Here is a 14186-nt window from a genome sequence, read left to right as displayed (position 1 = left end):
AGATTTTAGAGATCAGGCGCTGGTCGGAGATGTCATAGCTGAAAATTCTTTCCCAATCTGTAGGTGGTCTTTTTACTCTTTTGGTGAAGTCTTTAGATGAGCATAGGTGTTTGATTTTTAGGAGCTCCCAGTTATCGGGTTTCTCTTCATCATTTTTGGTAATGTTTTGTATTCTGTTTATACCTTGTATTAGGGCTCCTAGGGTTGTCCCAATTTTTTCTTCCATGATCTTTATCGTTTTAGTCTTTATGTTTAGGTCTTTGATCCACTTGGAGTTAGTTTTTGTGCATGGTGTGAGGTATGGGTCCTGTTTCATTTTTTTGCAAATGGATATCCAGTTATGCCAGCACCATTTGTTAAAAAGGCTGTCTTTTCCCCAGTTAATTGACAGTGGTCCTTTGTCAAATATCAGCTGCTCATACGTGGATGGATCTATGTCTGGGTTCTCAATTCTGTTCCATTGGTCTATGTGTCTGTTGTTGTACCAATACCAGGCTGTTTTGACTACTGTGGCTGTATAATAGGTTCTGAAGTCAGGTAAGGTGAGGCCTCCCACTTTCTTCTTCTTTTTCAGTAGTGCTTTGCTTATCCGGGGCTTTTTTCCCTTCCATATGAAATTGGTGATTTGTTTCTCTATCCCCTTAAAATATGACATTGGAATTTGGATCGGAAGTGCGTTAAATGTATAGATGGCTTTTGGTAGTATAGACATTTTTACTATGTTAAGTCTTCCTATCCATGAGCAAGGTATGTTTTTCCACTTAAGTATGTCCTTTTGAATTTCTTGTAGTAGAGCTTTGTAGTTTTCTTTGTATAGGTCTTTTACATCCTTGGTAAGATTTATTCCTAAGTATCTTATCTTCTTGGGGGGTACCGTGAATGGTATTGATTTGGTTATTTCCTCTTCGGTGTTCTTTTTGTTGATGTAGAGGAATCCAAGTGATTTTTGTATGTTTATTTTATAACCTGAGACTCTGCCAAACTCTTCTATTAGTTTCAGTAGTTTTCTGGAGGATTCCTTAGGGTTTTCTGTGTATATAATCATGTCATCTGCAAATAGTGATAACTTTACTTCTTCCTTGCCAATCCGGATACCTTTTATTTCTTTGTCTAGCCTGATTGCCCTGGCTAAGACTTCCAACACGATGTTGAATAAGAGCGGTGATAAAGGGCATCCTTGTCTGGTTCCCGTTCTCAAGGGAAATGCTTTCAGGTTCTCTCCATTTAGAGTGATATTGGCTGTTGGCTTTGCATAGATGCCCTTTATTATGTTGAGGAATTTTCCTTCAATTCCTATTTTGGTAAGAGTTTTTATCATAAATGGGTGTTGGACTTTGTCAAATGCCTTTTCTGCATCAATTGATAAGATCATGTGGTTTTTGTCTTTTGTTTTATTTATGTGATGGATTACATTAATGGTTTTTCTGATATTAAACCAGCCTTGCATACCTGGTATAAATCCCACTTGATCAGGGTGAATTATTTTTTTGATGTGTTGTTGGATTCTATTGGCTAGAATTTTGTTGAGGATTTTTGCATCAATGTTCATGAGGGATATAGGTCTATAATTTTCTTTTTTTGTAATGTCTTTACCTGGTTTTGGTATCAGGGAGATGGTGGCTTCATAGAATGAGTTGGGTAGTATTCCGTCATTTTCTATGCTTTGGAATACCTTTAGTAGTAGTGGTGTTAACTCTTCTCTGAAAATTTGGTAGAACTCTGCAGTGAAGCCGTCCGGGCCAGGACTTTTTTTTGTTGGGAGTTTTTTGATTACCGTTTCAATCTCTTTTTTTGTTATGGGTCTATTTAGTTGTTCTGCTTCTGAATGTGTTAGTTTAGGTAGGTAGTGTTTTTTTTAAAAACTATTAACCAGACCCCCACGGGCATCCTGTCTTCTCCATCATTCACACATGTGGGTCTCTGTGTAGTTGTGTGAGCAGACATGTGGAGACAGAATTATCTTCTTCACAGTCTGGCTATCCTGGCTGTGGTGGACGATGCTAGGCTACCTCCCATGAGGCCCTGCCAGCTCTGCTCACACAGTAGCACCAAGGCTGCCCCGTTTTCCCTGGAATGGTGACCATAGCACCGTGATGTCCAGTGCTTGCTGACCACCTGCCACGTGGCGGGTCTGTTTTCACCAGGTACAGGTGATGGTGCACAGATAGTTATATAGTGTGCAGTGTACAGGGAGCTCCCAGGTGTCTGGCCCTGGGCTGCGTCCTCAGCTGACCACTCCCAGCTCAGGAGAGGCAAGCAGACCTTGTCCTCACAGGTGGTGGTCCGCACTTTTCTCACGTGCCTGGCGGCTGTTTCTTCTGAGGATTGCCTGTATGCATCTTCTGCCCATTTTTCTGTTTGTGTTATTGATGGAGTAGACTAGCTGCTTTTTGCACGTTAATATTTGAGAAGTTTGCCTTTTGTCCTACATGTTATGAGTGGTTTGTCATGCTTTGTCCTTTATATGCCATGTGTGGGGATGTGTGTGTGGGAACATGGGATTGTGTGTATGGTTTTTTTTTTTTCAGTATGTTTTTTAACATTCAAAAATTTGAAATTTTTCTGTAGTCAAACTGAACAATGATCATTTTGGTTTCTGGGTTCAGTTTAGAAAGTCTTTTCTTGCTCTAAGACTGTTAAATATTTACCAGTGTTTTCCACATGGAATTTATTTTGAGGTGAGGAGAGATGTGTGGAGGGAAAATTTACCCCCTAAGTGCCTAGCTAGCTGTTTCAACACTATTTACTGACCTGTCTGACTATGATTTAAAATCTCACCATTCTCTTATGGTACCTCTGCTTCCTTCTTGGTGTTTATTTGTGGACTTTCTACACTGTTTTGCTGATTTGCGTGTTGTAGCAATATCATAGTTTTAGTGATTGTAGCTTTTAAATACATTTTGTTGCTGTTGTTAGGTGCTGTCAAGTTGAGCGACCCTGTGTACAATGGAATGAAACACTACCCTGTCCTGTGCAATCCTCATGGTCATTGTTACACATTGTTAGCCACTGTGTCAATCCGTATTGTTGAGGGTTTTCCTCTTTTCTGCTGACCATCTACTTTACCAAGCATAATGTCCTTCTCCAGGGACTGATCCCTCCTGACAACATGTCCAGAGAATGTGAGACATAGTCTTACCATCCTTGCTTCTAAGGAGCATTCGTACTTCTTCCAAGACAGATTTTTCTTTTTTTGGCAGTCCATGGTATATTCAGTATTCTTCCCCAACACCATGATTCAAAGGCAGTAATTCTTTGGTCTTCCCTATTCATTGTCCAGCTTTCAAATGCATATGAGGTGATTGTCAGGCGCACCTTAGTCTTCAAGGTGACATCTTTGCTCTTGAACACTTTAAAGAGGTCTTTTGGAGCAGATTTGCCCAATGCAATGTGTCTTTTGATTTCTCCACTGCTGCTTCCATGGCTGTTGATTGTGGATCCAAGTGAAATGAAATCCTTGACAACTTCAATCCTTTCTCCATTTATCATGACGTTGTTTATTGGTCCAGTTGTGAGATTTTCATTGTCTTTATGTTGGGATGTAATCCATACCGAAGGCTGTGGTCTTTGATCTTTGTTAGTAAGTGCTTCAAGTCCTTTTCACTTTCAGCAAGCAAGGTTGTGTCATCTGCATAATGCAGGTTGTTATGAGTTTTCCTCCAGTCCTGATGCCCCGTTCTTCATATAGTCCACTTTCTTGGATTACTTGCTTAGCATACAGATTGAATAAGTATGGTGAAAGGATACAACCCTGATGCACACCTTTCCTGATTTTAAATGACACAGCATCCCCTTGTTCTGTTTGAACGACTGCTTCTTGATCTATGTACAGGTTCCTTGAGCACGATTAAGTGTTCTGGAATTCCCATTCTTTGCAGTGTTATCCATAGTTTGTTATGATCCACACAGTCGAATGCCTTTGTATAGTCAGTAAAACACAGGTAAACATCCTTCCAGTATTCTCTGCTCTCAGCCAGGATCCATCTGACATCAGCAATGATATCCCTGGTTCCACGTCCTCTTCTGAATCCGGCCTGAGTTTCTGGCAGTGCCCTGTGGATACACTGCTGCAGCTGTTTTTGAATGATCTTCAACAAAATTTTACTTGCTTGTGATATTAATGATATTGTTTGATAATTTCCACATTTGGTTGGATCACCTTTCCTGGGATAGGCAGAAATATATTTTAATGTGGGACAAATCCCCCTTCTTGTCATAACATTTTCAAAATTTAAGTTTTATTTGTTGTTGAGAATATACACAGCAAAACATACTGTTGTCGATTTGACCCCATACAGAGACGTCTTAAAAGAGCACAGTGCTCAAGGCAGACATTCTTTACTAGCTATGCTAAACTGTTGGTTGGTTTTGAGAAGACTTGAGGGGATATTTTTGGTTTAAGATTTAAAGATTATCTCAGGGCAATAGTCTGTGGGAGTTCATCCAGCCTCCATGGCTCCAGAAAGTCTGAATTCCATGAGAATTTGAAATTCTATTCTGCATTTTCTCCCTTTTGATCAGAATTTTTCTATAGAATCTTTGACCAAAATGTTCAGTAATGGTAGCTGGGTACCATCCAGTTCTTCTGGTCTCATGGCAAAGGAGGCCGTTGTTCATGGGGGCAATCAACCCCAAGTCCCGTTTCTTCCTTCTGTTCCTTACTTTCTCCCTCAGCTGCTCCATGCCAGGTAATTTTTGACTGAATGCCAGACTGTGTGTATTTTGTTGGCTGCTGAGTGTTTCTGTATTTCCGTAAGTGCCTTGTGCTCTGTGCCGTGATGTGGCTGAGTTACTCAGGAATAGTTGGATCCTTTCAGGTCTTTCTTTTACTTTGTTAGGCGGGACCAGAGGAGCATTTAATTTAGGACAAATTTTGCTTCACTACTGAGACAAACCCCTCTGAGTACTCTACCTGGCGCCCCATGAATTTCGATGTTTTCCACTCTGGCTTCTGGGAACAGGTGCTGTTCCTGGCCATTTGTGAGCTCCAGGGATTACTCCTGCTAATCACCCTCCCCCACTTTGGGTAGTCTCTTCTCATTGTGGCTCTTGTATTAATTTTCTATTGCTGCTGTAACGAAGTAACACAGACTTAGTGGCTTAAAACACCCCAAACCCAAACCAGACTCATTGCCGTTGAGGCAATTCAGACTCATGGCGACCCTATAGGGTAGAGTAGAACTGCTCCAAAGAGTTTCCAACGCTGTAAATCTTTGAGAAGCAGACTACCGCGTCTTTCTTCTGTATAGTGGCTGGTAGGTTTGAACCTCCAACCTTTCTGTTAGCAGCCAAGTGTTTAGCCACTGTGCCACCAGAGCTCCTGGCTTAAAACAACGTAAGTTTATCATCTTATGTTATTAGTTCTATAGATCAGAAGTCCAACATGTCTCACTGGGCTAAAATCAAAGCGTTGGCAGGGCTGCGCTCCTTTCTGGAAGCTCCAGGGGGAATGCATTTCCTTGCCTCTTCCAGGTTCGTGAGGCCTCTGTCCAGCACTCCTCTCAGCCCCTTTCAGAACCAGCGCAGAGGGCTGACTGCTCATAGGCACCATCTCTCTCTCAGCCAGCTGCCATCGGTTCTCCCCTTTGAAAGATTCATGTGATTGGATTGGATTCATCCACATAATCCAGGCGAATCCCCCATCTCATGGTCTTTAACCGTAATCACATCTGCAAAGTCTCTGTGCCACGTGAGGTGACAAATTCACAGGTGCTGGGGATTACGTCTGGGCCTCTATGGGGCTATTATTCTGTCAACCCCTGCGGTGACCAGCAGCTGTCTCTGGGCAGCTCCTTCTTTGGTGCTGGACCCTGCAAACTGTAGCTACCTCAGGCTACCGACACACCCAGTCTCCTCTCTTCAGCTCAGGTGTACCTCTGGGCCCCCACAGAGCTCGCCTCGTGGTGGTGGTGGTGGCGGGGGGCAGGGGTCGCTGTTCCTCCTTTCCTGGTGCCTAGCATCCTGAGAAATTGTGGCTTTATGTAGTTTGTCTGATTTTTCAGTTTTAGGCTGGAGGGCAAATTCAGAAGCCAAGGCCTCTGCAGGTTACTTACTGTTTACTCGGGTTTGAATTGGGCCAGGGAGCACAGCCATTTGCACTTGTGTGAAGGGTGTCCCAGATGGGGTGGAGTCAGAGCTGGCTTAGCCTTTCTTTACTTCCCATAGGAGGAGGGAGGTGGGCGGCTATGGAAACCCATGCAAGCTTCGCCTTAGATGGGCTCTTGATGACAGGTGTTTCAGCTCAGACTGGGCCAGGGAGCATGGGACCTTGGGGTCCGTCTTGGGGTGTGCCCTTGCCTCTGAGAAGCATCTTCTGTAGCCTCCATCTGTAAGCTTCCGCCCAGTACCCCGTACCCCTTCATGGTGTGGGACATTAGCTGTCTCCTTGCTGTGCTGCAGACAGGGTATGTGTTTTTATTTCCTGTTCACGTTGTGACTCTGAGGCTTTCTCCAGGAAGGAAGGGAAAATGCTGGCTGACGCCTCTGTCTGCAGTCAGAGTCTTCTCCATCTGCTCTTCAGCTCCCGGAATTCCTGGAGATTCCTGGCCTGCTAATTTTGTCCTTGCTTGTCTTCTAGTGCTCTCACGGTGTATTCTTTAAAACGTGCATCCTTCCCGTCATTTTACTGGGGTCAGGGTGGGCCAGGTGAATACTGGTGACCATTCTGCTCTCTCCAGCTAGAGTGCTCTCTTATTTTGATTTGACTGCCTCCTGGACGCTACACGGCCCCTCGGTGCTCCTGCTGTGGCTGCCCAGCCAGCGAGCATGTCCTGCTGGCCAAGAGGGCTGTGGGCATCCATCCTTGGTTTCCCCAGGAGTGCGTCAGGGAGGAGGGTAGGGTGGGAGGTGATGGCGGGAGTGGGGCCCGTGGCATCACTGGAGAGGAATGTGCAGGTATAGGAGTGGGGGCCCACGCTGGGGCAGGTGGTGGTGCTTCGAGGCACGTGGTGTTTGAGTCCCTGTGGGTGTGTCTGAGACTGTGGGCCTCAAGCACAGTTCTCCTCTGGTCCCTGGGTGGGACAGATGGGGGCTGACCTCCTAGTCCCCTGCTGGCCACCAGAGGGTTGTTTTACTTAATGCTGTGTTAGGACTTGTAGGTTTGGGAAGTCCTGCCTAACACACCACAGCTGCTGTTCTCAGTCCTAACAGGAGGGAGGAGCCATTTGCCTGCTGTGCAAAGCTGGGAATCAGGGCCCAGCTCAGCTCTCCCCTCTCTCCCCTGCAGAGTGAAGAGGACAGTGCTTTAGGTGGCAGTGGCTGTGCACTCCACGGCGGCCCCTTGTGCGCGACTTGTGCGGAGGCTGTGCTGTACGTGGTGGGCTGTGGTGCCCTCGGTCCTTGGGGTGGCTGGCAGCAGAATGCGGCACTGTCATTCCCCCCAGAGTGAGTTGATTGACGGGGTGTGTCCTGCACACATGTCATAACTGCTGTTGATGTAGGAATCACGTCTTGCAGATGCCAGAGGGGGCTGCACGCTTCTGTGTTGGACACGAGGAAACTGCAGCTGTGGACATGGCTGAGTCATACGTGAAGAGTGAGTCATGGCTGGGTGGGCGGGGCTGTTCCTTGAGGTCATTTAGCCCTGGGCTGTGGGCTGAGGCAGTCCCAGCCCTTGCGACCTTGAGGGGGTGTTGAGATGGGGTGGGGGTGGATGGAGCCATGCTTGGGAGAACCTGGTGACAGTGCCAGGTGTGGAGTAGCCGCAGGTGTGTGCTCCCAAGTCTGCTCGCCTCTCAGGCATCTGCAGGCTCTGTCCTGGCACTGTGCCCAGTGGAGCAGTGTGCAGACAGGGCCGACCAGGCTGTCATTCTGCAGAGTTGTGCACCACCCTGATGGACGCGGTTACCGACAGGGACCCGCAGGTGCAGGAGCAGATCTGCAGCGCCCTGTGTGCCCTCGGTGAGGCCCAGCCAGGGGAGACGCTCCGCGCCTGTGAGAGGTACCTGCAGCGGCATGAGAAGGTACACCTGGCCCTTGGCAGCCTCCCTGCTCGGGAGGTAGTGTCGTCATGGTGCATGGTCCACATGTGGGGTCTCTCCAGCCAGCCCTTGGGGCACGGTGCTGTGAGAACCTGTCTTGGGTGGGACAGGGGTCCTCGCACCTGGGGCAGGGGGTGTTTTGTGTCCAGGGCTGGGGTTGGGAAGGTGAGGGGGCTGGTGGGGAGTGAGCACGTCCTCTCAGCTCTCTCAGGTCCGTCTTGGACCACAGGGTCATTTCCAGGACAGGCAGCCTGGACTTTTCCTGTCATACACGGGTGTGGCTGCACCCCCTGCAGAACCGAGGAGCCCCGTTGTGTAATAACCGGCATTCACAGTGTGGTCTTTGACACGCACGACACCAGGGCTGGCTGTGGCAGGCACAGGAGTTGTTGCTGTGGTTGCTCAGGACTGTCTGGGTGACTCATGACTCCCGGCTGTCAAGTGCCGTGTATGGAGCTGGGATGCAGACATGGTCCCTGCCTGGGCAGAGGAAGGGTCCCCGGTGTGCAGGCCCAGGAAGGCCCCTGGGAAATGCTGTGAGGGAGCGCCCAGGCTTGGCATTAGATAGGGTTAAGAATTCTGGGATGACTGCTTTGGTCCCTTGGCCCTACCCTCCAGAGTGCTGCCCTGTGACGGTGGACCACCCGCAGTGGTGACAGCCACCACCCTGCACTCCTGTGCAGACGCTGTGACTTGGAGGAAAGGCCGGAGCTTCACAGAGCGGCTGAGCTCTTGGGCTCTGCAGGGGTCCCAGGCTGATGGTGCCCAGGGCCACCCCTTAGCCTGTAGTCCTCCTCCTCTAGAGTGGTGACCCAGCTTTATCGTGGTGGTGGTGGAGAGCTGTTCCTGGCAGAGGAAGAAACTTCTGCAGCCTCTAGAGCTGTTTTCTGTTTTACTGATAACTTGACATGTAAAAAGGGTCTTTATACAATGTGGTGGAGTCCCTGGGTGGCATGAAGAGTTACGTGCCTGACTACTAGCTGAAAGGCTGGTGGTTTGAAGCCACCCAGAGGTACCTGAGAAGACAGGCCTGGCAGTCTGCTTCTGAAAGGTGAGAGCCTTGAAAACCTTGTAGAGCAGTTCTGCTCTTTCACTGTGAATCGGAACCAACTTGATGGCAACTCACAACAGCAGCACAGAACGTGGATTGGTTCTCTCTTACCTGCTGTATCCTGGGGAACCAGCCAGCAGGCTGACTGCGGCTTTAGGATCTCCTGGCTGTGAGCATACCTCTTCCTCTCCCTCTCCTTTTCCAGCTGTTATAGCTCTTCTTGGCCTTGGTATTTGCACCTGAGTGTTGGGTGGCCCGGTGGGCCTTTGGCTGGAGTTGTGTGGGGCTTGCAGGCCAGCCGGGGAGAGTTGCCACCTTGTGTGTGAGTGTGGTGCGTCAGGCCCTGGGTGAGAGACTGAAAGGCTATGTCATGATGACGCCAGCGTCCTTGTCCTATGGGCAGATGAGGGGAATTGAGCTGACTCTGCAAAGCGCATGAAGGCAGGTGGGAGCCTTTATTGTTTCCAGCGATTCTGGCAAAACTAGGTGTGCCCTGGCCTCCTGTTCTCCCCCAGCTCGTTTTTTCTTACCCTCTTGTAGCTTTTTTCTCTTAGTTGTTCCTTCACTGTTCCACATTCCTAGTGAGTTCACGTTAGACTGGAACTTCCGATCCTGTGAGGTAATGCCATGTAGATGTCTCACCTGCATGCCACCCAGAAGCTTTAGATCCCTCCCACTTTGGTCACTCCCTGACACGTTGGCTGCACCTTACCTGGATGGCTTGTACGTTTCAGAGCCCTTAAATCCCCCCACAGGGTACGGACAACAGGGAAAATTGTGTGGCACCGTCTGGTATCATGTCTGTGGTATCACGTCTGGGTCACCACGGTGCTGTTTCCACAACCCCAAGGCCTGGGTGTGTGTGGCTGCTTACAGTCAATCCCACCCCACCTGGTGCCAGCGAGCCTGGGCTCTGCAGTCTTTAGACGCTGCAGCAAACACCTATGCCCAGCGTCCCCCAAAGCAGCACTGCTAACATGGTGACAGGCTCCGTCACACACGCCAGCTGGGCTGGGCTGGGAAGAGGCAGGAAGAGTGAGACCACATTTTCAGATGGTAGCTGAATTTCTTTCCTTCCTTTTCCATTTCCTTTTTTTTTTTTTAATTTTCTGCTGGCTTCATTTTCAAACATGACTGTCTGGTCCCTGCTCTGTGGTTTCTCTAGATAGCCTCCTCCCCACTTGGTAGGTTTAATTGGCCCACATCCACGTGTGCTTGTGGGGTGCTGAGAGGTTGCATGGTGGCCCGTGTGGTGTCGGCTGTGCCAGCATCCATCCGCAGAATGTGACAGTGACTCTACCTGGCGTCAGCCGATGAGCCCACTGGCTCCATCAAAATGGAGTTGATTAGAGAGTTACATAAGGTCTGTTAGAGCCCAGCATCGAAAATACGTTAATGCTTGATGCTGTTTGAACTGGAATGTAGACTTTTGCTTAGTCTTAGGTTTTCTTCTAGGGGCCTGATCAGAGTTTTCTTACGTGAGTGGCTCTGCTCACCTACTGAAGACTGGAGGAGATACTGGGGTCCACCATGTGCCAAGGGAACGGCAGCACGGCCCCTTGTAAATCTGAGCGCATTAATAAGCTCAGGAGGGCCACAGTCCTCATGGTCCTCTGGGCCTCATGGTCACAGAGCATTGTGTTACTATGGGACTGGTGAGCTGAGGGCAGGAGGCCACTTATCCTCAATGTGGGAGGATGGGGGGCAGAGTCTGCCTTGCACAGACAGCCCTTGGCACTTTTGGAGGGTGGGCGCCCAGCGACTGAGGCCGTGTCTGCACAAGCACTCATCCAGGCTCTGAAGGGCATGGAGACTGGGCAGGTGAACCAGGCACTTCCTTCCTCCATGCTAGGTGCAGAGGTGGGTGATTGTGTGTGTGAGATGCAGTGGCCACCCTGGGCCCTCATGGCTTTCTCCCCTCGGCTGGCCCACCCGGGCCTCATGGCGTCCCCCTCCCCTCAGCTGGCCCACCCGGGCCTCATGGCGTCCCCCTCCCCTCAGCTGGCCCACCCGGGCCTCATGGCATCACCCCTCAGCTGGACCACCTGGGCCTCACGGCGTTCTACCCCCAGCTGGCCCACCTGGGCCTCGTGGCTTTCTACCCCCAGCTGGCCCACCTGGGCCTCGTGGCTTTCTACCCCCAGCTGGACCATCTGGGCCTCACGGCTTTCTACCCCCAGCTGGCCCACCTGGGCCTCATGGCATCACCCCCCAGCTGGCCTACCTGGGCCTCACGGCTTTCTACCCCCAGCTGGCCCACCTGGGCCTCGTGGCTTTCTCTCTTTAGCTGGCTCATCCGTACCGTGCAATGATCCTGAAGGCTGTGGAGGCGGTTGTGCGTAGTCACATCAGTAACCTTGACAAGGACATGGCCAGGGCCATCATCCTGCTGGCTTCCAGCGAGATGACCAAGGCTAAGGTGAGCGTGCATGCCCATCTGGACTTGCGGCTGTCTGCCTGGGCTGAGGCATGGAGAGCTGGTTCTGTCTGGTGTCACCTGCTCTCCTGGAGGGCTCACCTGTAATTTTCAGGAGGGAACTGAAGCAGAGAGCAAAATACCTAACTCTTATGGAAAATACCAGGGTGTTGGTGTCTGCTTAGGCTGTAGCCGTGGAGGGGGTCACCCTGGTGTTTCGGGGGGCCACATGGGCTCAAAGGTGACGCTGGGTGGTGGCAGGCTGCTCCCCTTACGGGTGTGTGGCTTTTCAGTGGTGAGCCAGTGGGCACGTCGTCACCTGTGCAAGCAGCTCTGGATGGGAGGCTGGCTTGCACTCAGTAGGGCATCTGGCTGTGCCTCCTGGGCGCCATCAAGGTGAGGCTCTGCCAGTGCCTTGGGAGCAGGTGTCAGCTCAGACTCTGTTCCACGGATGTAGGACCTGGTACCTGACTGGCAGCAGGCTGCAAGCAGTGTCCTTGTGGCTGTGGGCATGCGGTTCATCAATGCCGTGATGGAGGAGCTGCTAAGTCGGTTCCAACCGGGGCTGCTGCCCCACCACTTTGTCGTGCAGACGCTTGCCAGCCTCGCAGCGTCCAACGGTAGGCATGCTAGCCCTCCCCTCCCACCGCCAGCCTTGGGCTGTTGTGAGCCTAGGTGCCCACATTGTGTGAGCTCCTCCCCCTAGGAAAACCTGCAGGGGGTGGAGGGCATGTGGGGCCTGGGGGTGGCAGGCTGACCCAGCCTCCCCTGCAGTGTCCGGCATGGCTCCTGTGGGCCTGCGGGGGCAGAGGGCATGTGGGACCTGGGGTGGTGGGCTGTCTCGGCCTCTCTTGCAGTGTTCGGCATGGTGCCCTTCCTGACCTCCATCCTGAGCACCATGCTGCCCATGCTGCCTATGGCCAAGCAGGACGTGACGCGGGTGGTGTTCTGCTCTGGTGAGATGCCCACCTGCCCCCTGCCCCTTCGTCTCAGAGCCCCCTCCTGGGGCATACTTGGTCTCAGCACCACCCTGGGGGTCATCAGACTTTGGTGTTGGGGGATGAGAGGGACAGTGGAGAGGAGGGAACACCGGCCTCTGGCCCCCGGCCCTGCCCGGCACCTGCTGGCTAGCTTGCCCATCTGGTTGCCCACCCCACAAACACCAGCAGCCTCAGGGTCTGGACCTCATGCTCACGGTGCTGAGGCTGGCCTATGGCAGGAGCCCTGATCATCAGTGCTGCCCCTCTCCCTCGGGTACTGCACCCCTGGGCCGGGGCTCCCCTGGTAGTTCTCCTTTAACCCTGCATGCTTCTTGAGTGTACATAGCCTGCTCACCATCACTGAGTCCTTGCAGCACTGCGGCACTTCAGTGAGAGCACCCTAGAGTACCTGGCCAACCTCGACCAGGCCCCAGACCCCACGGTCAGGAAGGACACCTTCTCCTCTGAGATCTTCAGTGCCTATGACGTGCTTTTCAATCACTGGCTGCAGAGTCGTGAAGCCAAGGTACACCCCTGCCCCATTGACGACCCTACACCTGACCCCACTGGGCTCTACCCCCTACGCATGCCTTGTGTCCGGCTCGGGCTCTGCTTGGGACACTAAGCGTCTCCTCTGAGGGTGGGGTCATGGGGGGCTGTGGCATGTGCTGTCCTCCCAAGGGCCCTGAACAAGTTGGAGCTCAGGAGGCAGGGCCTTTGTGATGTCTCACCTGTGTGTCCCTACACCTGTGTGGTGTCTTGCCTGTGGGTCACCACACCTGTGAGGTATCTCACCTGAGGGGCCCCACACCTGCGCGATATCTTGACTGAGTATCCCCACACCTGTGCGGTGTCCTACCTGTGGATCCCTACTGTGGCTGTCTGGCAAGCTCTGGGCTGTGCACCCTGCCCACCTCGTGAGCATGTGCTCCTGATGACCAGTTGCCACAGACACTCCCCCTTCCCTCACCCTGAGCAGCACAGTGTTGGCTGGGGAGGGGGAGACACAGCGTGACAGCCACTTAGTGCTCGCACTGCTGCGTGTCTTGCACACAGGGCCCCACCGCCCAGTTGCAGCCTCACCTCTTGCTGCGATCACCCCACGGTCACTCGGTGGTCACCCCACGGTCACTCGGTGGTCACCCCACGGTCACTCATTCACCTCATGATCACTGCAGTCACCATGTAGTCACTTGATGGTCACCCTGTGGTCACCGTGTGGTTACCCCACGGTAACTCGGTGGTAACTCTGTGGTTACTTGGTGATCACCCCACGGTCACTCGGTAGCACCCTGCAATCACTTGCTGTCACCCAGCACCCTGTATCTGGGTCCTGATATGGGCCCTGATATGCACCCTGTGTCCACGTCTGCCTGCAGCTTAGGCTGGCTGTTGTGGAAGCCCTGGGGCCCATGAGCCACCTGCTGCCCAACGAGAGGCTGGAAGAGCAGCTCCCCAGGCTCATCCCGGGGGTTCTTGCCCTCTACAAGAAGCATGCTGAGACCTTCCACGTGTCCAAGGTGTGCCCACATTCCTATATCTGTGTGCACTGCACTGGAAGGGCTCAGCCCTGAGCTGGATTCTGGGTGGGGTGTCTGCATTCTGGGGGGAGCTTAGCCCAGTGCCAGGGTCCTGGGGGGGGGGTGTCTGTGTGTAGGAGGACTCAGTCCTACACTGCCCCCCTGCAGTCCTCTGACCTAGAAGGCCATTTCTTGACACCCCCGGCCTCTTCTGAATTTAGTGAGGGAGCCAGCACTTCC

General features: G+C 51.8%; 1 protein-coding gene across 15 annotated transcripts in view; it reads left to right on the top strand.

The window, feature by feature from the left end:
• Positions 1–14186, top strand: part of MROH1 (maestro heat like repeat family member 1) — a 63458-nt gene that overhangs the window by 5060 nt on the left and 44212 nt on the right. For 13 of the 15 annotated variants that reach the window (XR_007513234.1, XM_049853602.1, XM_049853604.1 and 10 more), the window contains 8 exons: positions 7226–7308; positions 7456–7534; positions 7816–7961; positions 11318–11449; positions 11904–12066; positions 12304–12402; positions 12801–12952; positions 13806–13946. Coding sequence is in view for 14 of the 15 variants with exons in the window: in XM_049853602.1 (XP_049709559.1) it covers positions 7456–7534; positions 7816–7961; positions 11318–11449; positions 11904–12066; positions 12304–12402; positions 12801–12952; positions 13806–13946 (912 nt within the window). In the remaining variant the exon portion in view is untranslated. Of the gene's footprint in view, positions 1–7225; positions 7309–7439; positions 7535–7815; positions 7962–11317; positions 11450–11903; positions 12067–12303; positions 12403–12800; positions 12953–13805; positions 13947–14186 lie in introns of those variants that run through there. The other 2 variants (XM_049853611.1, XM_049853605.1) reach the window with 2 other exon arrangements.

The sequence above is a fragment of the Elephas maximus genome, chromosome 15 (assembly GCF_024166365.1).
Source record: "Elephas maximus indicus isolate mEleMax1 chromosome 15, mEleMax1 primary haplotype, whole genome shotgun sequence".
In the NCBI taxonomy this organism is placed as follows: Eukaryota; Metazoa; Chordata; class Mammalia; order Proboscidea; family Elephantidae; genus Elephas; species Elephas maximus.
Note: the sequence above shows the minus strand (reverse complement) of the source record. Positions and strands in the feature narration are given on the sequence as shown.